The 26,847-nt window shown below is 44.8% G+C and overlaps 1 protein-coding gene across 4 annotated transcripts in view; it reads left to right on the top strand.

Moving 5' to 3' along the window:
* LOC123763199 (synaptotagmin-7) overlaps nt 1-26,847 on the top strand; it is a 559,721-nt gene that overhangs the window by 529,221 nt on the left and 3,653 nt on the right. For all 4 annotated transcript variants that reach the window (XM_069303013.1, XM_069303012.1, XM_069303014.1 and 1 more), the window contains 4 exons: nt 3,034-3,181; nt 4,455-4,564; nt 22,881-23,052; nt 24,932-25,141. In XM_069303013.1, the coding sequence (XP_069159114.1) occupies nt 3,034-3,181; nt 4,455-4,564; nt 22,881-23,052; nt 24,932-25,141 (640 nt within the window). The remainder of the gene's footprint in view (nt 1-3,033; nt 3,182-4,454; nt 4,565-22,880; nt 23,053-24,931; nt 25,142-26,847) is intronic.

The raw sequence follows: 26,847 nt of genomic DNA, 5'->3' as shown, positions 1-26,847 counted from the left end.
CTGTCTTTAATGTGGATGTTGGTTAATAATAAACATAGATCAAGAGAACATTATAAACATCTCAACATTTCTCATGGATCAAGAGAACCATTTCATTGTGAGACAATATCTTTGCAAGAGTCAGTGAGGGGGGGGAGGGGAGGAGAGAACGAGGGAGAGTAAGGGAGTGAAGGAGCAAGGAGGAAGATGAAGAATGTGAACAAGACATCAGGAACAATGTTGAGAGTGAGTGTGGAAGGTGAGAAGTAATGTGAAGACAGCCACATACACAATACACTTGGCCTGAGGAATACACAATACAGAGACGAATGGAGAGAGAGAGAGAGAGAGAGAGAGAGAGAGAGAGAGAGAGAGAGAGAGAGAGAGAGAGAGAGAGAGAGAGAGAGAGAGAGAGAGAGACAGGGAGAGAGAGAGAGAGAGGGGGGGGGGGGGGGGGAGAGAGAGGGGGGGGGGAGAGAGAGGGGAGAAATGGGGAATGGGGATCTGACCTTCGACCTTTTCAACGACGCCTGCAAGATTGAGGGAATAACGATCCCTGGAGAGGAGGGGGGGTTGGGGTTGAGGGGGGAGAAGGGGGGGGGGATCGTCGTTCCCCGCCCCCACCTACCCATGGGAGTCTGCCCCCCCCAGACTCCCATAACCCCCCTACAAAAATCCCTATCCCCTGGCCCCCTCCCTCTCCTCCAAGAGGACCGGTTGAATATTGGAACCAAAATGAGAGGGCGACACCCATTTTTTTATGCAAATCAAAAAAGTCATTACCTCTGTGTCTATTTAATGGAGTTTTCCCTTAGGGAATGACTATTCAGGCGAGACTATTCAGGGTGTGTGTGTGTGAAGGCAGAGGGGCCACTCAGAGTGTCTGTTTCACTCCTCTGTTTGGTGGTACTTTTTGAAACCCTTTTTAGAAGCCTATAGTTTTTATTTGTGTTTAGGCTGGTAGTGGACTGCTCAGGCTCTCTCAGACTATCCCCCAGTCTCTCTCAGTATCTCTACAGACACTCTCAGTATCTCTAGACACTCTCAGTATCTCCAGACACTCTCAGTATCTCCACAGACACTCTCAGTATCTCCAGAGGATATTAAATAGTTCAAAGACAATTCCATTAGGCTGTTGATTTCCTTCGAGGCAACTGGGAAGATCATGCAAAGTTTGGATTAGTTTCCTTTCTACGGTATCAGAATATACCGAACACACCGATTTATCCCGGCATCAGATCATATACCGGACATAGAGTGACCTTCTGCTATATTTTAAATATGTGATATTCCCTCATCAATAACTTCATCAGTTCAGCCTATGTTCTCTCTCTGTGTGTGTTTGCTGTCAAGTGCTTCGCTATGACTATGGGTATAGTCTCTAATGGCCACTTCTTGTGATAAGGTCACACGCCTTACCCTTTAAAAGGTCGCCCCTATATAGGCTGTGAAAACAAATGGCAACACTTTTCTTTCAGATAACATTTTTTGATATCAGTCGGATGCATCACAGTTCAGATATGCGCCTCTAGAACCTGGCTGTAGTGGATATGTGGGGCCTGCGGGTCGCTTCAAGCAACAGCCTGGTGGACCAAGTTATCACAAGTCACGCCTGGCCCCGGGTTTGAGGTGGACCTGGGCACAGTATCTGAGTGTCACAGTATCTGAGGGGCACAGTATCTGAGTGTCACAGTATCTGAGTGTTACAGTATCTGAGTGTCACAGTATCTGAGTGTCACAGTATCTGAGGGGCACAGAATCTGAGTGTCACAGTATCTGAGTGTCACAGTATCTGAGTGTCACAGTATCTGAGGGGCACAGTATCTGAGTGTTACAGTATCTGACCCAAATACTGTGTGAATTATTACATTCTTGTACCCGATGCGAATTTAATAATCGTTTTATATGCGATTTTTTTGGGGGGGTTAAAAGTCAAACCCAAAATTTCAGAGTCAAAATTATCTTGATCTTCCAGTTTCAGGCATATGAACCTTTTAGGTTTAGAAATTAACATGTAGAGGACCTCCTGAACACCGTTTTTTTTATAGTTTTTGAACACTTCTCGAATTTATTTTTTTTCAGAAAGTTTGGATCCTCTCCCATAGTCAACATGGGAGAAGTTGCAATGGGAGTAATTTTCTTAATAGAAACTTCTCGTCAGCGATTGTGGCTTTCAGACATCCAAGAACTCGTCATTTTTTGTTTTACTTGATCGTTTTTAAGTTCCCCCCTCGCGCCTCTTTTGTTTTCCGAACTTATTGAGAAGTTTCAAATTGCCTCCCAGCCTGCTGGCGAACCTTCCCTTTCTTTCTTAAACTTCTGCAGGAGTCTGTACATCTGTTCCCTTGCTTCCTGTACCCCTCTCTCTCTCTACCTGTCTCTCTCTCTCTCTCTCTCTCTCTCTCTCTCTCTCTCTCTCTCTCTCTCTCTCTCTCTCTCTCTCTCTCTCTCTCTCTCTCTCTCTCTCTCTCTACCTGTCTCTCTCTACCTGTCTCTCTCTACCTGTCTCTCTCTACCTGTCTCTCTCTCTCTCTCTCTCTCTCTCTCTCTCTCTCTCTCTCTCTCTCTCTCTCTCTCTCTCTCTCTCTCTCTCTCTCTCTCTCTCTCTCTCTCTCTCTCTCTTTTTCTTTCTTTCTTTCTTTGATCGCTCTATTTTCTTAAACATTTACTACTAATCGCTGTTTAAAATTTCTTCACAATTATATTCTGCAATTCAGAGAACAATAACCAGCTCCTACACTCCAACAATACTGCCCCCCACTCCCCCACAACCCCCCCTCCACTCCCCCACAACCCCCCCTCCACTCCCCCACAACCCCCCTCCACTCCCCCACAACCCCCCTCCACTCCCCCACAACCCCCCCCACAACCCCCCCCCCACTCCCCCACAACCCCCCTCCACTCCCCCACAACCCCCCCCCACTCCCCCACAACCCCCCTCCACTCCCCCACAACCCCCCCACTCCCCCACAACCCCTCCACTCCCAAACAACCCCCCCCCACTCCCCCACAACGTCTACTCCCACACCTGATTCAGCCTCCTCCCTCGAGCAGGCCAAGGAGCTGCCAGCGAAGGACCTGAGCGGGACGAGCGACCCTTACGTGCGCGTCACCTTGCTACCTGACAAGAAACACAAGCTTGAGACCAAGATCAAACGCCGGACGCTGCATCCGAAGTGGCACGAGACTTTCTACTTCGAAGGTAAGTGTGGACGTCTGTGGGTGGCGTGTGTGGGTGTGTGGGGGGCGTGTGTGGGTGTGTGGGGGCGTGTGTGGGTGTGTTGGGGCGTGTGTGGGTGTGTTGGGGCGTGTGTGGGTGTGTGGGGGTGTGTGTGGGTGTGTGGGGGTGTGTGTGGGTGTGTGGGGGTGTGTGTGGGTGTGTTGGGGCGTGTGTGGGTGTGTTGGGGGCGTGTGTGGGTGTGTGGGGGGCGTGTGTGGGTGTGTGGGGGGCGTGTGTGGGTGTGTTGGGGGCGTGTGTGGGGGGCGTGTGTGGGGGTGTGTGGGTGTGTGGGGGGCGTGTGTGGGTGTGTGGGGGCGTGTGTGGGTGTGTGGGGGGCGTGTGTGGGTGTGTGGGGGGCGTGTGTGGGTGTGTTGGGGGCGTGTGTGGGGGGCGTGTGTGGGGGTGTGTGGGTGTGTGGGGGGCGTGTGTGGGTGTGTGGGGGGCGTGTGTGGGTGTGTGGGGGGCGTGTGTGGGTGTGTCGGGGGCGTGTGTGGGTGTGTGGGGGGCATGTGGGGGGGGTATCGGGGGCGTGTGTGGGTGTATGGGGGGCGTGTGGGGGTGTGTGGGGGGGCGTGTGTGGGTGTGTGAGGGGCGTGTGTGGGTGTGTTGGGGGGTGTGTGGGTGGCGTGTGTGGGTGTGCGGGGGGCGTGTGTGGACGTCTGTGGGTGGCGTGTGTGGGTGTGTGGGGGGCGTGTGTGGGTGTGTGGGGGGCGTGTGTGGGTGTGTGGGGGGCGTGTGTGGATGTGTGGGGGCGTGTGTGGGTGTGTTGGGGCGTGTGTGGGGGGCGTGTGTGGGTGTGTGGGGGGCGTGTGTGGGTGTGTGGGGACGTGTATGGGTGTGTTGGGGCGTGTGTGGGTGTGTGTTCGGAATGCCTGATTGCGTGCGTAAATACGCGTTATTGCTCTGTATTTCGTAATCCAGTAATATTTTTGTTTCCTCGCTTGTGCTTCTACATCCTTATTTCCTCCCTCACACCTCCCTCACCCCTCACACCCTCTCTCATATCCCCCCCCCCCCCACCTCCCATTACCTACACTCTATCACTCTCATTTTATCCATTCCCTCCTCACTTTAAACCGTCCTCAAACCTCCCTTTCTCTTACCTACCTTTTATGTTTTAGATCTCTTCTTCCCTTTTCTCTTGCCTTCCTGTCTCTTCCCCTGCCTGCCTCTGTCCCTGCCTGCCTCTGCTCATGCCTGCCTCTCCTCCTGCCTTACTCACTGCCGCATAACTCACACTGCCTCTCGTCCACAGGGTTCCCCATTCAGAAGCTACAGAGTCGGGTGCTCCACCTCCACGTGTTCGACTATGATCGATTCTCTAGGGACGACTCTATAGGAGAGGTCCACATTCCTCTCTGTCAGGTGAGTGGCTCTAGGTGACTTACAGTGTGTGTGTGTGTGTGTGTGTGTGTGTGTGTGTGTGTGTGTGTGTGTGTGTGTGTGTGTGTGTGTGTGTGTGTGTGTGTGTGTGTGTGTGTACTCACCTAATTGTGCTTGCGGGGGTTGAGCTCTGGCTCTTTGGTCCCGCCTCTCAACCGTCTATCAACAGGTGTACAGATTCCTGAGCCTATTGGGCTCTATCATATCTACACTTGAAACTGTGTATGGAGTCAGCCTCCACCACATCACTTCCTAATGCATTCCATTTGTCAACCACTCTGACACTAAAAGAGTTCTTTCTAATATCTCTGTGGCTCATTTGGGCACTCAGTTTCTACCTGTGTCTCCGTGTGTGTGTGTGTGTGTTTGTGTGTGTGTGTGTGTGTGTGTGTTTGTGTGTGTGTGTGCGTGTACTCACCTAGTTGTACTCACCTAGTTGTGTTTGCGGGGGTTGAGCTCTGGCTCTTTGGTCCCGCCTCTCAACCGTCAATCAACAGGTGTACAGATTCATGAGCCTATCGGGCTCTGTCATATCTACACTTGAAACTGTGTATGGAGTCAGCCTCCTCTGTGTATGGAGTCAGAGTGTGTGTGTGTGTGTGTGTGTGTGTGTGTGTGTGTGTGTGTGTGTGTGTGTGTGTGTGTGTGTGTGTGTGTGTGTGTGTGAGATATATGCTTATCCAAAATATATGAGTCTTATAAATTATCCGTCTCCAGATGAGCTGATATAGGCTAATAACTCAAAGCTCAGTTTCATTTGAAACATCAGTGAGCTATAAACCTTACTACCTCACCCCCATCGTACCTCCCCCACCCCCATAAAAGTGGGGAACCGGCTAATGATAATATAAGATAATTAACATAACAGCTTCTGACAAAATCATTTTCCCCCTTTCTCTTCACTAAGTTGTGAGTCTGATACGCTGGTTGTAATGTTGTTGTTTTAGATCTAGCTACTCAGAACGAAATGTCCATGTAGCACGGGCTATGGTGAGCCCGTAATCTGGTTGTAAATGTCCCATATATTATATCCTGGTAGGTGAGGGGTGGGGGGGCGTGTGTGGGTGCTGAGGAAAGGGGTGAGGGGGTGTCCTTGTGGAGGGGGGAGGAAAGGGGGTACACTAAAGGGGGGGGTGGAGGAGATACTGCTATATTAGTTAAACTATCTTTATAAACCAGAACTTTGGTTGGACCCGCCTTTAATAGCCTTATTTGGTAGTTAGTTCCTCAGCTGTTACAGCTTTTGTAACACCATAAAGGTGTTTTGTATTGTATTTTACCTGCAACATGAGTCAGCCAGACAGGTTATTTGAAGGCGCCAGATTGTCTGGCCTTAGCAATTATAAAGTCACACCTCTAAGAGTGTTAATTGCACCAGGTCAGGTCGTGTGAATTGACATGGCTTTCTGCTAAGCCGATACTTGCAGACCTTTGGTGGTGTCTTACCGTCAAACAAGTCACTGTCTACGACCTTAGGTAGAGAGCCTGAGGCTAATTTACTGGAAGATAGCGGGGGCTTAGCTCCCGGATTCCCCATAAATACCCATGGAACTGTACATTCGAGGAAGAACACACAGAAGAGATGACATTGAGCAGGAGCGAGACTTAGCTCGCTTGTCAGGAGGCAACAGCCTGACCGGGGCTGTCAAGCCGGGTGGGGACTCTATCTGTCAACCGTTGACACCCCCCCCCCCTCTCTCTCTCTCTCTATCCCTCACCCCTGCCCTCACTTCATTTTTCATTTCTTTCTATTTTATTTCCGATACGTTACACATGCACAGAGTTGAGTAAGCCAGAGGTTTAGTCGTGCACAATGTTTGTACTCGTGTTGACCCGAGTCTCCTCCCCTTGGAGCATATGGGTAGCGTAGTGGTCTGCGTTAATCCGTTAGTCACCCCTGGCGGTGGTTGTCACCCACCTACACCCACTGTAGGTGGGTGACCTGCATCCGGTAACATCCCTGTAACCGGACGATGGGATGTTGTCAACTTCTCTGATTAGTTCATCGTTTTATTGCCAAAGATTCCTACGTGATCAGAGACGCATTTAGTTATTAATTCTCTTCCTTGTAATAGGCGTTTCTGGAGGAACAGGAGGACTGGAATGATGGTTAAGAAGGCCAAGGCTTAGGGCTTTTTAGGCTTGGAATGACTGTTTTGAACTCGGTGTCAGTTATTACATTATTAAAAGTTTGGTTCAAAAGTTTGATAGGAAATAATTCCGTCTGGAATATCGAGGAGTTTGTTAGTCACTCACCAGGTGAGCAGGGAGATGCTGCTGTTTTTGGGTGCTTTTGCTGCTTCTACTGCTGGTAGGTGCTGCTGTTGGCTGTTGTGTTGATGCTGGTTGCTGGTTGCTGCTGCTGCCGCTGCAAGGGGAGGATTATCAGTTCCATTTCGTGGGTGATTCCTCCTTAGAACTCGATACGCCGAGGTAAGGTCAGACAGGAACCAGAACAAGGTCTCTGGTGAGACGATTTTCTTTGTTTATGCTTGGTATGAGAGCTGAGCGGGGCTGTGTACACTCTTGTTTATTTCTGGCACAAACGTCAAATATTGTATTTACATAATTAATCAGCATCATTTTCTCATTCATTGATACATTGTTTCCCCGGCTTGGCGCCTTCTTTTGATAATTACTTACTTTCTCGTTCACTATCTTGGGGCGAAGAATCATCATCAACAGGGAAGTGAAGGGAATGTCTTGATCAACTTCAAATGGATTTATGTTGCAATCAGATTTAGATTTAAGTACTTTATCTGTTTACTCATGATAGAGATAAGTTTGTTTTAGATGTTATCCATATCGGTGAAAAAACATTTCAAAAGGTTTTCTTCTTCTGGGTAACAAAAAAATTTAATAATGTTTGTTGTTTTGATCTTGCAATCTGTCTTGGAGGAGAGATTATTAACTGCATAAAGATCAGACATTGAATCATAGATTATTACTCTATCACTGTGTCTTTAACGCACTGGCAGCCAATTGTTAGCATATAGTTCAGCCAGTTGTTTAATCTGTTGTTGATTGTGTGCAAATGTGGTTACTGTAATGTTGAGAAACTGTTGCAGGGTATCTGTTGTTAGTTAGGTTGAGCCATCAGTGTATTAATGTTCTTGTAAGACTTAACATTCTTACCAAGGGAAGTTATTTGAAATGTGACTGCTTGAAGGGGGTGCAGGACCCCCTCATTGCTCTTCATGGTGATGGGTGTATGTGTGTGTATGGGGTACTGGTGATGGGTATGTGTGTATGGGGTACTTGTATGGTAGGGTGCAGGCAAGTTATCATGTCTCCCAAAGATAACTTACACTGAAATCATCTGTAAAGTTTAATATGGTTGGAAAACATAACAAAAATAAAATCTCTCGAATTTCGTGTTAGCAAAATGGGTCTGAATTTCTGAGTTTGGGTTTGGTATAGGTATTAAGATGAAGCATCCTGTTACAAGCTGTATATAAACAGTCACAACAGATGACTGTTACTGTTTATAGGACATCAACAGGGCAGCAACGGTGGTAACCAGGTATATTGTGTGCGCTTACCTGAGTTTACCTGAGAGCCACTAACACGAGTGGCCTCGACGAGGACAGGAAGCCGGAGGCTTGTCGAAGGTCCCCCTCCCTATTTGCCTTGATGATCTTTCCCATCTGTACCTTAAAACAACCAGTGTTACCTGTTCACAACACGTGAAGGACTCAGAGGAAAGACACTCGTATTCAGCGAGTGTTTCCAGCACAGAAACCAGACCATGCAACGATGCATCAACAAAAAAGCTAAATCCAAGTAAAGTACGAGATAAAGTGCAAGTTCTTCCTTGCAAGAGAAGGAACCCCACAGAGGTAACATTGGAGACATCCTAGGCAACATTCGTGACATATACCAGTATCTCAACCCATACCAGTACCTCGACATATACCAGTACCACGGTCATTTAAGAACCATCAGAACCTGTGAGAATCCTAATAGGCAGATTACACACCATTATAAAGAGCTATCCGGTATCAGAACACATAGATCACTTCCAAAGGTTCCATAAAGGCAACGAAAGCTCCAAATTTGAAGACAGTGGAGAGACACGATATAGCTGGATAGATTAGTGAAGCATGCTGATCCACGACGGTGTTCCCTGCAAGTGCATGGAGCAGGTGGGTGACCATATGCAGGCGAGGAGACACAATAACGTGGCTGAAGTATGTTGACCAGACCACACACTAGAAATTGAAGGGACGACGACGTTTCGGTCCGTCCTGGACCATTCTCAAGTCGATTGTCGTTCTCGAATCGACTTGAGAATGGTCCAGGACGGACCGAAACGTCGTCGTCCCTTCAATTTCTAGTGTGTGGTCTGGTCAACAGGTGGGTGAGTTTCCAGTGTGGTGATGCTCTTCGTTATCTGGACAGATGGAACAAGTGATTCATGGATGGCACTTTTTCACTAGCTTCTCATATCTTCTTGGAAGACATTGGTGGTGTCTGTGCCTCACTTGGCGAGTGCGCAGTTTCCTGTGCTTGTGCTTTGCTGGCTAATAGGTTATAGAGAATCATGATCTAATGGTGACGGGGAGTCACAATAACGTGGCTGCAGTATGTTGATCAAAGCACACACTTGGAAGTGAAGGGACGACGACGTTTCGGTCCGTGATTCGGAAAAAAGATCACAATCGACTTGAGAATGGTTCAGGACGGACCGAAACTTCGTCGTCCCTTCACTAGAAAGTGATGGGACGACGACGTTTCGGTCTGTGATTCGGAAAAAAGATCACAATCGACTTGAGAATGGTTCAGGATGGACCGAAACGTCGTCGTCCCTTCACTTTCTAGTGTGTGGTTTGGTCAACATGATCTGAAGGTAATGTGCCGTGATAAAGTGATTTTGACTCTTGTACCGACAGCTGTGATCACAGACATTAAGTCGTCTGTCATCCAGACGGCTCGGGCTGTCCCACACTTGTGTGTATACAGGACTTCTGTTACCGTCTTAAAGTTCTTGAAGGAAAGTTAAAAGCCTTTCGGAAAGATGCAGAACCAAAGAAATCAAGCTACTGGCGTTGTAGATGGCTTGATTTTTCTACCAATTAAAGTTTGGAATAACAATCATAAAAAACTTTTAACTATTCAGAATGATTGTTTGTATCTAACGATTACTTTTGTTTATAGCGGAGGTAATGTGTCTTGATTCCACCTGAACATTTTTAAAGTAATAAAGTATAAAATTAACCCTAACACGTTTATGCAACATACACAATTTTCGCTGTAAAAATAGCTCCACCTGTAGGATAATATACAAAGCCTGAGTGTGCCTGCTCTGTTTGATTGGCTAATGTGATTAATGTGATATTGACGGTCCATAATAGCGTAGGGAGCTAATCCCTGGGCAGTACGGTTTTTCCACAAGCTCTTTGACGTATGAATATTCTACCGGATAGAATATTTAGGTAGAGCTGGACCTGCGCACGTGCGCGCTCACTTGTTCAGCCGGCCCTTTTGCCTGCCTCGCCTGGCTTGTTGTCCCAGCGGCTCTGGCCCGGTGGCCACATCCTGTCCGGTCCAGTTTTGTCCAGTTACCTGTCCTTTTGTCCTCCAGCGGCTCTGAACCGGTTATCTTGATATGATTTCGGGGCTTAGCGTCCCCGCGGCCCGGTCCTCGACCAGGCCTCCACCCCCCAGGAAGCAGCCCGTGACAGCTGACTAACTCCCAGGTACCTATTTACTGCTAGGTAACAGGGGCATCAGGGTAAAAGAAACTCTGCCCATTGTTTCTCGTCGGCGCCCGGGATCGAACCCAGGACCACAGGATCACGCGTCCAGCGTTCTGTCCGCTCAGGCACCGACTTCGGTGGCCACACCTAGTTCCTCCTCCCTGCGTTCCTCACGTTCATTTTGCTCTGTGGCCGTGCCCCATAAAAGCCCCTTCCCCCCTTCCCCCATCCCCCATCCGTACACCCATCACCACTACCCTTCCCTCTTACATTGAAAATGTAGGAATACTTTAAAAAAAAAGTAGTATTTGTTTTACTGAACATTTTACATGTACAGCTGCTCTTAGTAACTCATGAAATTAATAAAATATTAGATGTTAGTAATATATTAAATATTAGCTAAATATTAGATGTTTAACGATGACTTGTTAGAATGTCTAAAAAAAAAAATTTGGGAGGAGGGGGTGTTGGCGGGTTTTTTTGTTAATGTGGGTGATTTTGTTTGTTTTGATTTGAATTATTTCTGTGTGAATTGTTTGAAACTTTTGTGGATAGTTGGTGATTTGTGTCGGAATATTGGTGATTTATCAGGGTATGTTCCTAGTTAATGGAGATGTGAGAGTTGGTTTTTATTCTCGGAAAATAAAAGTGAAGATATATGGTGTATGGTGATTCCCCTCTGTGTATATGGTTCCCCTCTGTGTACATGGTTCCCCTCTGTGTATGGTTCACCCATGACATGATTCCTTCATTCTGTGTATGATCAGTCTTCCCCTCTTACATGTTACAGGACCCCCTCTCTCTCCCCCATGGTGTAAAAATTCCCCCTTTTTCTCTCTCTATCTCTCTCTCTATCTCGAGATGTACGAACACAGAATGCGTGTGATCCCTCTTCCGCCAATGTGTGTGCTCTCCCATTCCATATTATCCCCCTTCCACCACGTATGATCACACACCCCTTCCGTAGGCCAGTACTGGGAAGGGTCTTATACTGTTTGGGGACCCGTATGCAAATTCACCCCGAGATTATGCAATGGCTTCTCCGCTGGCCGAGCGTCGGAGGATTTTCGAAAATGCTGGAATTCTGAAGGAAGACATTTGGCCACAGGCACGCCGGGATAGGCAAGCTGGAGGGTAGTGTCGATGGATAGGCTGGAGGAGTGCATTGGTGGATAGGCTAGGGAGAGGGAGACTAGCTATGAGACCTCAAACTCGTTCATATAAATAATAATAGTTTATATTAATGAGTTTAGGAGGATATAGAAGGGCCTCGTATGGGTCAATGTACATGTTGCGCTTTCATTTATTCCTGTGTTCTTGGAGCTCTGCATCTCGGCAGTGGTCATGAGCTGCCAGATGGTGTGTGTCTCTCACAGGTGGTGTCTCTCCCTCACAGCTGGTCCCTATCCACCTCTCAGCTGGTCTCTTCGTCTTGCTAGCGAATTTAAATTAGATTAAAATTTAAATTAATCTTTTTTATTCTCTTCGTAAGAATAGTTTCTAATTCCTGGGATTGTTAAACCTCTCTTCAAGCGCTTCCGCGAATTTATCTAATGTATAATACAGTGACCAAACCTGAACTGCATAACCTAAGTGCAGTGTAACAAGGGTTGTATATTGCTGAAGGCTAAACGTTAGATGTCATTGGGCTTCAAGATGTGAATCCTCATGTCCTATTTGCCTTATTCCCAACAATTATATAGTTACTATTAGCCTTAAAAGCCCTACCCACCAAACACACGACGTAACTACAACATTCAAGCAACTTTTAACACCTAACAAGTTGTAACAACCAATGTAGTACGTTGTAACAACCTTCTCATAATGCGTCGTAAAAACGTTATACCAAGATGTAACCATTTTATTACGTTGTAACAACATGAAAATAGGGATCGTGCTGGAACCAATCGTATTAGCGCTTGTCTTTCCATTGGAAACTTTCGGCGCCGTGGATAGGGAAGGGGACCTGCTGCATGGGTAACAGCTTCTCCCCCAGTATCAACCTACCCTGGCTTTGTGCCCTGGAGAGGCCACTCCAGACCGACAACCAGAGTCCAACTCCATAGTCTCCTGAGACAGTACCGAGCACAATGCCCATTCTCGAGGTGAATCCATAAAGATACACCAAATACCTGCCCCCCTCAAACCACCTGGATAGTTGTCTAGATATTTGTGATGGTCTGAAAGCATATTAGAGTTCCAGTAATAGTCTACTTGTATACTGGCAAGTGAACCTTTGTTCTAAACCGAGAATATTCTCAAGTTATAACTTCATTGTATTATAAATCGTGGGTTTAAAATATTTAAGGTATATGCTGAATTCGTTTTATTTGAAACGATCTGAAGAATTTGGTTTTCAGTAAATGAAACTGTAGGAGACACTCAAATAGTTTTCGAATTCCACATTTTCACTTTTTTTTATAAAATAATACACTTTATTAACGTAATGAAACCTAAATTAACATAACCTAAACTAATCTAACTTAACCTCATCCTAACCTCAATATAACATAATCGCAACCCAACGTACCCATAACCGTAATTCAACATAACCATGGATAGGGAGCAGATAACAGCACTTATTTTTTTCACGGGAGACATCTCCCGTCACGCAGGGTGCAGTTGCACCTCCACAGATCTCCAGTATCAGCTCTTGATACTGGTAATGGCTTAATAGGAGCCACCACTTACGGGCTATTCATGCCCGTGCCACCTTTTGGGTGGCTTAATCTTCATCAATCAATCATCAACAGCACTAATTGCTTAGTGATTTTGTAGATACTATCTTCAGGGGGGATCCCCTCCCTGAGGACAGCTTGGTCCCCAGATTTTTTTTTTTCGCACACAAATTTAGCAATTTCAGTATTGTTCAGGTAATATCTGGTAACACTCTTATCAATACCCTTGGGCTGGACGGTAGAGCGACGGTCTCGCTTCATGCAGGTCGGCGTTCAATCCCCGACCGTCCACAAGTGGTTGGCCACCATTCCTTTCCCTCCGTCCCATCCCAAATCCTTATCCTGACCCTTTCCCAGTGCTATATAGTAGTAATGGCTTGGCGCTTTCCTCCCCTGATAGTTCCCTCTTATCATTACCAATATTTTGTCTAGTTTGATAGTCTATTTATATTGTTTTTGCAACGATTTAGTGGCCTCTGAATTTATTTTCCTGCAAGATGGGGGGGCGGGGTGGGGGGGGGGGGGGGCAGGTCAGGGACGCTGTGTTTGGAAAAAAATTAAGAGAAAGAAAAGTAGAAATTAGTTTGGAAGAGAAGGTCGCTATTGTGTATTTTTCTTGGGGATTGTTAATTAAGTTTTAGAGGATGTCCAGACGGCTACGGTGATACATCAGTCACTGTACATTGGTGTGCACTGTATAGGGGGGGGGGTGTCTGGGGTGATGTTCACTGTTCACGGTGATTGTGGTCATGTTCACTGTTCAACACGAGAAATGTTCAAAACAATCCCTCCCTATAGGGAGAACATATACATAATAAAATCACACTGTAATACCTACAAACACAGAATTACAAGCACCACTCCTTGCTTTATCAACGACCTAATTAACTTACACAATCAGTACCCAATATTGACACTCTGGTATGACGCGATGCATAACCAATTAACAGGTCTAATCACCTAGAATATGTTAACTGTTTCAGTCTAAATAATCCCATACATGAATCTGTCTGAAAACACCACATACATACTCTTCTCTATTTTAATTTAAAACACACAAGAGGGTTTTTTTTTAATTTAAATATCTTTTATCGTCTAATTTATACGTTTCTCGCGTTCTTTTCTAATTATATTCATAATATAATAAAAAAAATTAAGCATTGCATGTTAGTTGAAGACTTTCGAAGCGATATTATATGGCTTTAGCGAAGGTGGCTTCTTTTTCGAATCGCAACCAGCGATTCTGGGTACGATTCCCAGAGAAGATAAAAATGGTTGGGCACGTTTCAGTGCACCTAATGCGCCTGTTCACCTAGGTTTAAATAGGTAGCCGTGACTTGGGAAACAGTTGTAGGATTGTAACCTGTGGAAAATTAGTAATTTGACTTTGAGATGGACCTCGATATAAGACTGAAATACAATTCACAGTTTAACTCTCCCAGATATAGATATAATATGTATATTTTTTCCAAAGATTTTGCATACTGTATACACAAAAATCTGTTTCCATACATGTTTATACACTATATTAGGTTTGAAGTGGCACAGGTCGAGATAATCCTGTGAAGCCAATTATAATATAGTCTACCAGGGAGTTCCGAAGTCATAGAAAACAGACGTCTTGATAGCTGTTCTGGAGTCATAGAAAACGTGAGTGTAGATGGAGGAGGGGGGAAGCTCAACAAGACCATCTCTCTTTAACATGCCAGCCTGACTACACTTATCCTCCACCTGCTCTCTACACAGGTGAGAGAGGTGTCACAGGTGTGTCTCTTTTCCCAAAAAAACGCGGGGAAAAGTTTCATGAGTGAAATGAACTCTTAACAGACCACCTTTCTCAATCTTTCCTTTCTTAAATACATAATAACAGTGATATTTAAGAGAAAAAAGAAGTTTCTGTTTGACGAATCAGAAGAAAAACATTCATCTCTTTGACTTAAAACACTAAATGAGGCACAGACTAAGTTCTTAGATACACAGACTACTTTGTAGAAGTAGCGTCTTGGAAGAGACTACCTTGTAGAGGTAGTTAAAGTCAATCGAGTGGCCACTTTGTCGAGGTAGTGATTACATTTAATCAATTTACCTAAATTTACCTGATTACCATCATCACCAGTGGCCTCCACAGGTATTCTCCACCTTCCCAAACGACCCCAAAATAACCCCTGAGGATTATCTTAAGTTCTCACTGGATTACATTTACATTTAAGATGGAAGGCGATTACATATGTATATTATCCAACCACTTGGACTCGTCTATACGGATCTCCTTGCGGGACGGCGTTCGATTCCCGATGGTCCAAGTGCCCTGCGGCCTATCACAGCTACTTTTCCTCATATCCCTTCCAAGTACTGAATTAGTGCTTAATTACCTTATTTAGGTAAGATAGTTACCTTTAGTAAGGTAACTATCGGATGAGGTACCGGATGAGATATCGGGAAGTTCCCTACATCACCAGATGAGGTACCGGAAAGTTCCCTACATCAGGTGAGGTACCGGAAAGTTCCCTACATCACCAGGTGAGGTACCGGAAAGTTCCCTACATCACCAGGTGAGGTACCGGAAAGTTCCCTACATCAGGTGAGGTACCGGAAAGTTCCCTACATCACCAGGTGAGGTACCGGAAAGTTCCCTACATCACCAGGTGAGGTACCGGAAAGTTCCCTACATCACCAAGTGAGGTACCGGGAGGCTCCCTGGATCACATGAGGTACCGGGAGGCTCCCTACATCATCATGTACCCGGTGCTGTAATGTTCACTACAAGCTCTATATGTACTCGGTCCACTACAAACTAATTCTGGTCATACTATGTATCATGTGAAACTAATTTTGTATACTTGACAAGGATGCATTGGCTGTCAAATTATTTAACAAACTATTAAGTCCTTCGATAGTCACTCGTATTTTTGCAATATATTACAACATAATTGCTAATATTATCATCACTTCATTTGATCAATGATCGAGTGTTTTTGTCGATGGAATATGGCCTACTCTGCCTGTAAATATTTTCAACATTTACATTTTGTTGGCAGGACTGAAATCTTTTTTTGTTCAGAATTTATGATGAATATAGAATGAGTGGGCCGGGGAAATATATATATATATATATATATATATATATATATATATATATATATATATTTTTTTTTGTTTCATTTTGGTCTTGAATCGAAGCGCACTGGCTTTGGGTACGAAGGTGTAGGACTTTGGGTTCTCATCCGTAAATTTATAATTGATTTACAAAAAAAAACAGTGAATATGTTTTGCTATACATTTTTGCACCTTTTACAAAAAATATATTCAAATTTGTTTACCGTCAATGGCATAGTAACTATATTATAATGTCAAATTAAAATTTTAGCAAATTATCACCTGTTATAATAGGGTAAATTATCACCTGTTCCGGCTGGACCTGCCACACTTTCACATTTGTAAACAAAACATAAAAAAAATGAAAAGCGTGAGCCGCGAGTGAGACATCTCGCTGAGCGAAAGGTTACCACCACCACCACTACACTCCATCAGGTCCCCCTGGAGGACAGGGAGCTTCTCCCCCCTCACCCACGCATCTAACAAATCAACTGCTACTGATAAATTGTGAAGAGCAAAGGTTGTAGGGAACGGCGCGCCATGCCAGAGGGCTCTTGGAGCTCTCGTTGGTAAGATGAAGAGCAGGTTCTGGCGGCTTCAGGTGGGGGGAGGAAGATTGCTCAATAGGTTACTGTCTTGAAGATGGTTCAAGGGGGAGTTCAGGGTGCTGAAAGTATTGTGGTTAAACACCAAATGGAGATACTTGTTATTGGACATAAAACGTAAAAATTTTATAAATCTTACATAAAGGTTTTGGGTTTTTTATTTTATATTTGTAAAAATGTTTGTGATTTTTTAACTTGATAAAGTTAGTGTTTGTAAAGGGGAAAATTAGAAGAGCTGAGGCCTCCTTCGCTTTCCTCTTCTTGGAAGAGAGGAATTTACTAAGGTCTCTTTCTGCCATATGGTTTGGGAAAAGTTCTGAGTAAAAGTTCACGTATGAGATATGAGATATCTTCAATAAGTGGTCGAGGTTTAAAGTTACCAAACTCGGAACAGAGAATGTATGTACCTGAGACCAAATCTAAATTATCATCGCTCCAGAACTAAGTCAGCCAGGATTGGACTAGCTTCCCTTATGCAAGGAATGCAGCATGAGTTCTGCATTCCTCGGAAGGGAAGCCAGTCCAATCCTGGGGGACTTAAGTTCTGGATGGATGATAATTTAGTTTTGGACTTAAGCCCCAAAACTCCTCTGAAGGGTTACTAAAGCTTACCAGAACATTTTGCAGTTTTTGTTATATACTTTAAAGTCTATTTCTCCGAAGTCTTTTTTTCTCTATCAAAGTAGTACTTTCAGTCTGATATACAATGTTGGTATAAAGATTTTTGTAGTATATTAAATAATGTTTGTCAGTCTTTTGACTAATAGTGAAGATTGTATTGTCATTTTTCATCAAAGGTGTGTTTCCCCACCCCCCCCCCCCCTGTGCACTGTCTTCCCATAAATCATAGAATCATCTAAAATTGTAAACTGGTTTGGATATTTCCATTAAAGTCTTCGGTGTAGATTAGAAAAAAGCACCGGACTCAAGATGGTCCCCTGCGGCTGTCTCAATAACATTATTCCAGTAAGAGTTAACCAACTTAAAGACACACACACACACACACACACACACACACACACACACACACACACACACACACACACACACACACACACACACACACACACACACACACACACTAGAGCCCAATAGGCTCAGGAACCTGTACACCTGTTGATTGACGGTTGAGAGGCAAGACCAAAGAGCCAGAGCTCAACCCCCGCAAGCACAACTAGGTGAGTACAACTAGGTAAGTATACACACACACACACACACACACACACACACTCTTGGGACCAAAGAGCCAAAGCTCAACCCTCGCAAGCACAATTAGGTGAGTACACACACACACACACACACACACACACACACACATATATTTGGTCAACAAAATTTGGGATCAGCGTGCTTCCTATATTCTCGCTTCATGCAGGTCGACGTTCGATCCCCGACCGTCCACAATTGGTTGGGCACCATTCCTTCCCTCCCACCGTCCCATCCCAAATCCTTATCCTGACCCCTTCCCAGTGCTATATAGTCGTAATGACTTGGCGCTTTCTCCTGATAATATTACATTATACGGAAACATCAGACAATTATATTCATTGTTGCGTAGACAGGTGGGTGCAGGAGACTAATTCTGACTCCTGTTATGATGTATAGAACTGCTGGTTTACCCCCCTGGAACAAGATCCGCCACTCGGTTTATAACCTCGATCGGTGCCCGGTCAATCCTCTTAACCCTAGTATTCGAGCCTAGACGAAATTGCAGGCGAGTGTACTACCACTGCACCACAGAAACACAATTTCCTTCAGGTCTTGGTGTCTATATTAACTAAATGTAAACTTTTGTGTAAACTTGTTTCCTCTGAGCCAGATCGCTGGTCAGGAAGTTTACTGACTTCTGTGGTATGTTTGGACGAAGAAAAGTTGACTCGGTCTTAAATCGTGATGGAAATTTGAAACGTACAAACTTCTCTTGTCCGGTTATTTTTGCTTAATTTTTCTCTTAATGTTTTAAAACACACTTTCGGAACATGTGAGATTTTCTTGAACGCGTTGACAGAAAGTAAATTAGTAGAGAAAGTTTCTGGTGATGATTTTTGGCCCCCAAGTGCTGACGACGGAGAGAGCATTTGTAGCTTGCCTCTCGTGTTTTGTTTCACTGGCTCGCTCTCTCACTCTCTCTCGCTCTCTCTCTCTCTCTGTCTCTCTCTCTCTCTCTCTCTCTCTCTCTCTCTCTCTCTCTCTCTCTCTCTCTCTCTCTCTCTCTCTCTCTCTCTCTCTCTCTCTCTCTCTCTCTTGCTCTCTCTCTCTCTCTCTCTCTCTTTCTGTGTGTGTGTGTGCCTGTCTGTCTGGCAGAGTAGGGTAAATTGAGACTAGAACCGTGTGCAACACCTGTGTCACTGCAAATTGCAGGTGTGTGTCAATTAAGCCACTGCACAGGTGTTGCACACATCTCTAGTCTCTGGGGGTTTTGGATGGACCCCGGGGGCGCGTGTGTGGTCCCGTGGGGTGGTTGTAGGTCGCGGTGGGTGTCTGGCCACGCCCGGGGGGGGGGGGGGTTGTAAGTCGTGGGGGTGTAAAGTGTAAGTATAGGAACAGGTGATCAATAGTAGCAAGATGAAAATATGTGAGTATGTTGCATAGAGTTAAAAATAAAAGTATGTAGGAAGGATATGTTGAGGGCGTAGAGGGGGAGTCCCTCCCATGGAGAGACGAGCCTCTGAGAACGGGATTTTTAGATGGGTGGTTAGGGAAGGGCATGTGAAGGAGGTTAAGGGAGGGGCAGGTGGTAGCTTTGTGGTGATAGGAGAGAGTGAAGTGGTAATATTTTTACCCAAAAAAAAACTCATTCTTACCCAAAGTGTCCTGCCTTCGATGTTTTCATCGTGGGTATGAGGCCTTGCGTTAGTTACATGTCAGACCTTAGGGTGTGTTCCCGCTAGGAGGTCTTGACGGCAAATGAGATGAGAGTCAATGAGGAATAATAGTTTTTGTAAAGAAGTGGGTGGCCATCCTCACCCCTCCCTCCCCCTCCCCTACCTAGCATCCAGAGCGTTAAGGAGCGACGCATACCCAGCACATAGGCCTGAGGAGTGTCGCCACATGGGCACATGCCCACATGCCACATGACTCTGTGGGAGCTAGCATTTGTGCGGGTCACCTCTTTAAAGCCCGAAGCGTGACTGCGGTGAATGACAGCAATACCCTGTACCATAGCCACTCCTGCTTGCCCCCCACCCCTCCCCCCCAACCACTTCACGCCCCTTAGAGGTGTATAGGGAGCACATAGTGGGGCAAACATTTGGGCGGGCTGACCGTTTGATCGGTGAGGTGTAACTGGTTCATGTGCTTTGAAAGGGTAGTCTGTCCTGTCTCACAGCACACAGAACTTAAACATTATGCCGCGGCTGTTGTTGTTGTTGTTTAAGATTCGCTACCTAGAACAAAAAGTTCCAAGTAGCACGGGCTATGGTGATCCCGTAGTGGACTTACCTGGCACAAAGGGCTCTTTAATGTTAACCGGCATATATGTGTATATATATATATATATATATATATATATATATATATATATATATATATATATATATATATATATATATCTTGAGGTTATTTTGAGATGATTTCGGGGCTTTTTAGTGTCCCCGCGGCCCGGTCCTCGACCAGGCCTCCACCAGCAGGAAGCAGCCTGTGACAGCTGACTAACACCCAGGTACCTATTTTACTGCTAGGTAACAGGGGCATAGGGTGAAAGAAACTCTTCCCAATGTTTCTCGCCGGCGCCTGGGATCGAACCCAGGACCACAGGTCCAGCGTGCTGTCCGCTCGGCCGACCGGCTCCCATATATATATATACACATTTTCACGTCTCTTACATGGACAGAGCTAGAGGGCCTTCTGGAGAACATAGTGAGTTGTAGTGATCATAGTGACCATTCAAGCACTAGTGGCAACTAAAGGGCTCATATAAACTCATGAGTTAATTGCTTCTCATATATTACATAATTTTTGCATTATGTGGTATATCTAGACTACAGGTATATCATAGTGTTCTAGTATTCAGATAATATTTACAGAGTTCAGCAGATTTCAACCCGAGAGTCACATGTCAGAAAATAAATGATATTCTGCAATTTAATATTTAAAAGTGTACAAGTTTACCCTTTTCACAAGTTGACACCTTGACAGTGTGTGTGTGTGTGTGTGTGTGTGTGTGTGTGTGTGTGTGTGTGTGTGTGTGTGTGTGTGTGTGTGTGTGTGTGTGTGTGTGCGCACTCATCTATTTGTGTCTGCAGGACCGAGTTCCAGCTCCTGGATTCCGCTTTTCTAGCCACCGGTTGTCTAATGCAATAACTCCTAAGCTATTCACATATTGGTTTTAAAGATGGGAATCGAGTTTGCCTCTACAACCTGCTCCTTTAGGTCATCCCATTTACTCACTAAACGCTAGAAGAAAACTTTCTAACATCCTTAAGACACAACTTGGTCTCAGGCTTCTATTTTATACGTCAGTATCATGTCTCCCCACTCTCTCTCTCTCCTCCATTCTAGCGTCGTCAGGCCTTCAGTCTCTCTTCATACACCATCCCTCGCAATTCTGGGACGAGACGAGTTGTGCGTTTTTTTATTTATTTATTTATTTATTTATTTATTTTTAGATGGGGTTCTGGGCTGGGGCAGTATACTCTAAAATTGATCGCACATAGGCGGTGTACAGTGACCTATAAGTCTCCTTATTTAAATGTGTGTGTGTGTGCCTGTGTGTATAAAACTCTTTATTTGTGTATTTGTTCTTCAAACGAGATTGACCGCCCTCACTGCTGCTCCCCCATTCTTTGTGTTAAGAGAACTTGTGAACAAAACTTTGTTCATCAGTTCCCCAAAAAAATACAGATTAAATCCATAAGAAAAAGTTAGGCAAAGTTCGTTACGTGAGGCTGTTCACCACTGGCCGCCGGTATTAAGCTCTCGGAGGAAATTGCCTCTTAACAGAACTTTTATAAAAGAGAAATCAGGCCTCAAGACTTTCCGGTTGAATTTGGAAATGAAACAAAAAACTGGAATGCCTCTTTCTCAGAAACTGTCCTTGCAGTTTTCAAATAGTTCTGGCCCGAGACAGCACTCGGTAAACCTTTTTTAAATATTTGAATATGTTGGATATTAAGTCACTGCACATCCTCTCATGTGTACTCTGTATAGTTAAAACTCAGGGGCCAGAATCACGAAGCAATTACGAAAGTACTTACGAACGTGTACATTTTTCCTCAATCTATGACGCCTTTGGTTGCATTTATTAAACAGTTTACAAGCATGAAAGTTCCCAATCAACTGTTGTTATTGTTATAAACAGCCTCCTGGTGCTTCAGAGCTCATTAACTGTTTAATAATTATAAACAAAGCCGCCAAAGATTGAGAAAAGATGTATAGGTTCGTAAGTGCATGTTTAACTGCTTCGTGGATCTTGCCCTAATGCCAATCCTGACCTTAAACGCTTCCTAAAAGGTTGTAACAGAACCCATGGGCACCACACCAGAAACAAATACTTATATGATATTCCAAGAGTGCGCCTTAACCAAACTAGAAATGCTCTACAAATCAAGGGACCCAGAATGTGGAATGACCTTCCCAATCATGTCAAAGGCTGTACCTCTCTTAACCATTTTAAGAGTAAAACTGAGTTCTACCTAATAAACTCCATGTAACCTACCTTACCCCCTAAATGTCAACCCATGTCTTGCTATTTTCAAACAATACTTTTTGTTGAACAAGTTGTATAATTGCTGATATCTGCCATGTGTCCCCTCCCATTTTTTTTAACCCTTTTTCAACCCAATATATACCTTAATCGCAATTAGTATTAAGCTTTAGTTAAGCTTTAGTTTACTCCCCCACACCTTGCCCGAAACACTGCGCGTAGTAGTGGCTTTAGGTATTGTATGTATTAGCTCTATCTATAAATCATTATGTTTATAATTCATCTAATATGTATGTACTTTTACCTGAATATACATTTTGATTTTGATTTTTGTGATTTATTTTAGTTCCGTCTTTGAAACCATTTTCGTTTCCCTTCCCAAGTCCAAAGAAAATTCCATCCCTTGTGTCAATAACGTTTTCTAACACATTTTTTAAACATAGAAAACGTTTTCAAACGTTTTCTAACTGCCTTTGTCGATTAAGGCAGCGTCTGGGATGCTCTTGGACGCAGGATCGAATCCTCGTCATGGCCCATGTGAATTTGTTCATTACATTTTCTCTCTTTACTTCGCAGGTAGACTTCTCAGAGAAGAACAACACTTTCTGGAAAGCGCTGCATCCACTGGAGAAGAACAAGTGCGGAGAGATCCTGACGTCTCTGATGTATCAACCCTCGACCTCCCAGCTCACACTTACCGTCATAAAGTGCAGGAACCTCAAGGCCAAAGACATCAACGGGAAATCAGGTAATATAAGCCAGGAATCGGACTTCCAGGCCAAAGACTAAAGTACACTGGCTGGTTGGTCATTTGTTATTGTGTTGGCCTTAATAGCCCTCCAGAAGTTAAGTCCAATGGCAAAAAAAAGTCTCGCTCTTTTATCATTATGTTCATGACAACAAAAATTAAACTGCTGCATTTAAACTTTCTTTGAAGATTGTGCATATAATTACCATCAACAAATTAGTATTTTGGACCAAATGGCTTCCCATTATTGGGGACAAGAAGCCTCTAAGGGGTCACCTAGGGCCCTCCCCTTGGTCAAGGGTTGACCCTCCGCAGCATACAACCCTTAACAGGTAATTGCCTGATGAAGATTAAGCCGCCCAAGAGGTGGCACGGGCATGAATAGCCCATAAAACAGGTAATTAACGTTGTTGTTGTTATAGATTCAGCTACTCGGAACAAGTTCCAAGTAGCACGGGCTATGGTGAGCCCGTAGTGGACTTACCTGGCACATAATGGGCTGTAACTGTGAGGTAATTAACTCCCAAGTACACATATATACTGCTAGGTGAACAGACTCATCAGGTGCAAGGAAACGTGTATCCATACATCTTGTCCTACCGAGACTACAGTACTGTAGTCTCGGTAGGACAAGATGCAAAAGGACACTTTTCTTCTTCAAAAAATACAGTACTGTATTTTTTGATGATACATAAAGTGTATTACACATATAAGTGTGTAGTAACAGCGCGCGCTGTTGTTACTACACACTTATATATATATATATATATATATATATATATATATATATATATATATATATATATATATATATATATATATATATATATATATATATATATATATAGCTTAACGCCAAATATATAATCAGCGTTACAGAGATTAACCGTCAAGAATGCAATTCGTATATTGCACAAAAAAACTCAAGAACGTGATATGTTGAAGTTATACTTTGGGATTGAACTTGCATCCCCAAACTCCTTAAAAGCTCATCATGGTCCAGTTGGTAGGGAGTTCGATACCCCTTATCTCGCGATCAGTATTTTATTCTCCTAATATATTTTTCCCGGCTAACTTGGGCGGTTTCTAAGGTGTGCGATGTAGTACACTCCCATTGTCTGCGGCTAATATTTACTGGATAGCTCTGCCTTTTACTCAATAAGATTATTAAAGAAATTAGAGTTACCAATATTACTGTTTTTGAGACTTGGTCTCTAAATCCTCGATGAAATACATTGGTGCCAGGGCGCGTGTTATATAACACTAAATAGTTTGCTTTCAGTCCTTCCAAAGCAGACTCATTATTGTGACAATAATTAATGAGTCACAATGTCATCTGGACCGACGACTGAGTGGGCAGCGCTCGTGGTTCGTAGTCCCAAGGGTCCAGGTTCAGTTCCCGGCGGAGGCGGAAAGAAATGGGCAGATTTTCTTTCACTTTGATGCCCCCCTGTTCACCTGGCAGTAAATAGATACCTGGGAGTTAGACAGCTGCTACGGGCTGCTTCCTGGGGGTGTGTGTGTGAAAATTAGGATTAAGGACTTGCCTTAAACGCTATGTGTGCTAGCAGCTGTACAAGAATCTAATAACTCTCGTATATATAAATAAATAAATAAAATAAGTAATGGGGCTGAAGATATGACCAAACGACATACCAGAAGACGAGGAGACGACGATGTTTCGGTCCGTCCTCGACCATTATCAAATCGTATGCGAGGAAGAACGATTAGCACACAACTTGATAATGGTCCAGGACGGATTGAAACGTCGTTATTTCATCATCATCATCATCATCATCATCTGCGCGTAGCTTGATTATCAGGCTCTTCCAAAGTCTCATTTATGATCTTTGTCGGTGACTTGTTCCTTCCTTCGCAGATCCTTACGTTAAGGTGTGGCTGTATTTCGGAGAGAAACGGATAGAGAAGAAGAAATCAGAGGTTCAGTTCTGCACGCTGAACCCCGAGTTCAACTTCAGCGTGATGTTTGACGTCCCGTGGGAGCGGATCCGGGAGTGCCAGCTCAACGTCACCATCATGGACCACGATAAAGTTGGACGCAATGAGGCCATTGGCAAGATCATGTTGGGTGGGTTTCTTCTTGATGCTCTCCTCTTTACTCTCTAGTATCGGTTATATTATATCTCTCTTCCAGCTCGTGGAATCGCGCAACCTTCTTGCATGCTGGAAAGTCTGGAATAAACGTAGGGGGGTGTTCCAGCACGGTGTTATTATGTATTATTCAGGGATTCCAGTCGTGAAGATTTTCAAGTTGAAGGTGCAGAGCTGAGATGAAGAACTTTTGGCATCCACAGCTTTGCCAAATAAAAAGTAATAGACTATTTTCATATTCACAATATATCTTAGTGCTGGTGGATTTCCGTTCATCCTCTCTTGTTCCCTGTCTCTTCTGAATTCTGGTGAGCCCATGCATTTGGACTCTCGGACTCGCACCATTTCCTGTCTTGATCTTTCTCTTTGTTCGTTCGTCTTCTCTTTACGTAGATTTCACGTGGCAGATTCTTGATGACCTCCATGGCAGTGAGCATTTCACCATCCTTGTTACCTTTTTCACCCTCCCCTCTCCTTCCCTAGGTGGCAGTTTGCTAAGGCAGACTGGAACCTATTTACCCTCAGCGCTGCTCTCTCTGACCTCTCCCTCGCTCTCTCCTCCTTTTTCATGACAGCATCTTCCACACTACCCTCCGCTCTATTCCTCGCTCATCCTCTCGGGGCCCACGGAAGTGCGTTCCCTGGGGGAATACAGACTGTGCTCGGGCTGTCCGCTGTAAGCGTGCAGCCTGGAAGAGACACCGCCGCTGGCCGATTCTTTTCTTTTATTTTGGAAGGCGAGTGCGGTAGCCTGTAGGGCCATCCCTACGGTTAAACGTGAATGTTGGGCGTCTTATATCTTCACCACCACGTCCGAAACTCCTCTGCCGCAGATCTGGAAGCGTGTAAGTTCGTTCCCGATGTCTCACCGGTCTTTCACCTCCGTGGTACTCTTGTGGCGGACCCGTTGCAGGTCGCTACCAAACTGGGTTCCCACTTTTCTTCTGTTAGCTCTGGTTTTCATGTTCCCCAATCTTTCCTTCTTCGTAAACCTGTCCTTGAATCTTGTCCTTTGGATTTCTGTAGTCATCTTCGCCTTCCCTATAACGATCCCTTCTCTCTCTCTGAACTTCGGTCTGCCCTGGCCCTCAGCGGTTCTACGGCGGCGGGCTCCGATGGCATTCATTATGAGATGCTTCGCGATCTCCCTCCATGCACGTCTCAGTATTTACTGAGTCTGTATAATCGGATCTGGGAGTCGTCGTCAGTCCCTGAGGACTGGCTCGATGCTGTTGTCCTTCCTGTTTGCAAACCAGGGTCTCTGGGAACGTCCCCTAAGGACTTTCGCCCTATTGCCCTCACAAGTTGTGTGTGCAAACTCTTTGAACGTATGGTTAACGTTCGTCTGATGTGGTTCTTAGAACACCATTACCACCTCTCCCCCTCTCAATTTGGTTTCCGCAAGTGCCGCAGCACGACAAATGTCTTGGTGAACTTGGAAGTCTATATTCGTACTGCTTTTGCTGCGAAGACCTCCGCTGTTGCCGTCCTTTTTGACCTGGAGAAGTCTTACGACACCACTTGGTGATATCATATTCTATCCCAACTTCATTCTTTTGGCCTTCGTGGTCATCTCTCTCTCTCTTTCTCCTCAGCTTCCTCTCTCGTCGTTCCTTTCGGGTGCGCCTTGGTAGCACTCTCTCTGCCTCTTTTCAGCAATACGAAGGTGTGCCCCAGGGTAGT

Source organism: Procambarus clarkii, chromosome 49, assembly GCF_040958095.1.
Source record: "Procambarus clarkii isolate CNS0578487 chromosome 49, FALCON_Pclarkii_2.0, whole genome shotgun sequence".
Taxonomy (NCBI): domain Eukaryota; kingdom Metazoa; phylum Arthropoda; class Malacostraca; order Decapoda; family Cambaridae; genus Procambarus; species Procambarus clarkii.
This window is presented reverse-complemented; position numbering and strand designations above follow the sequence as displayed.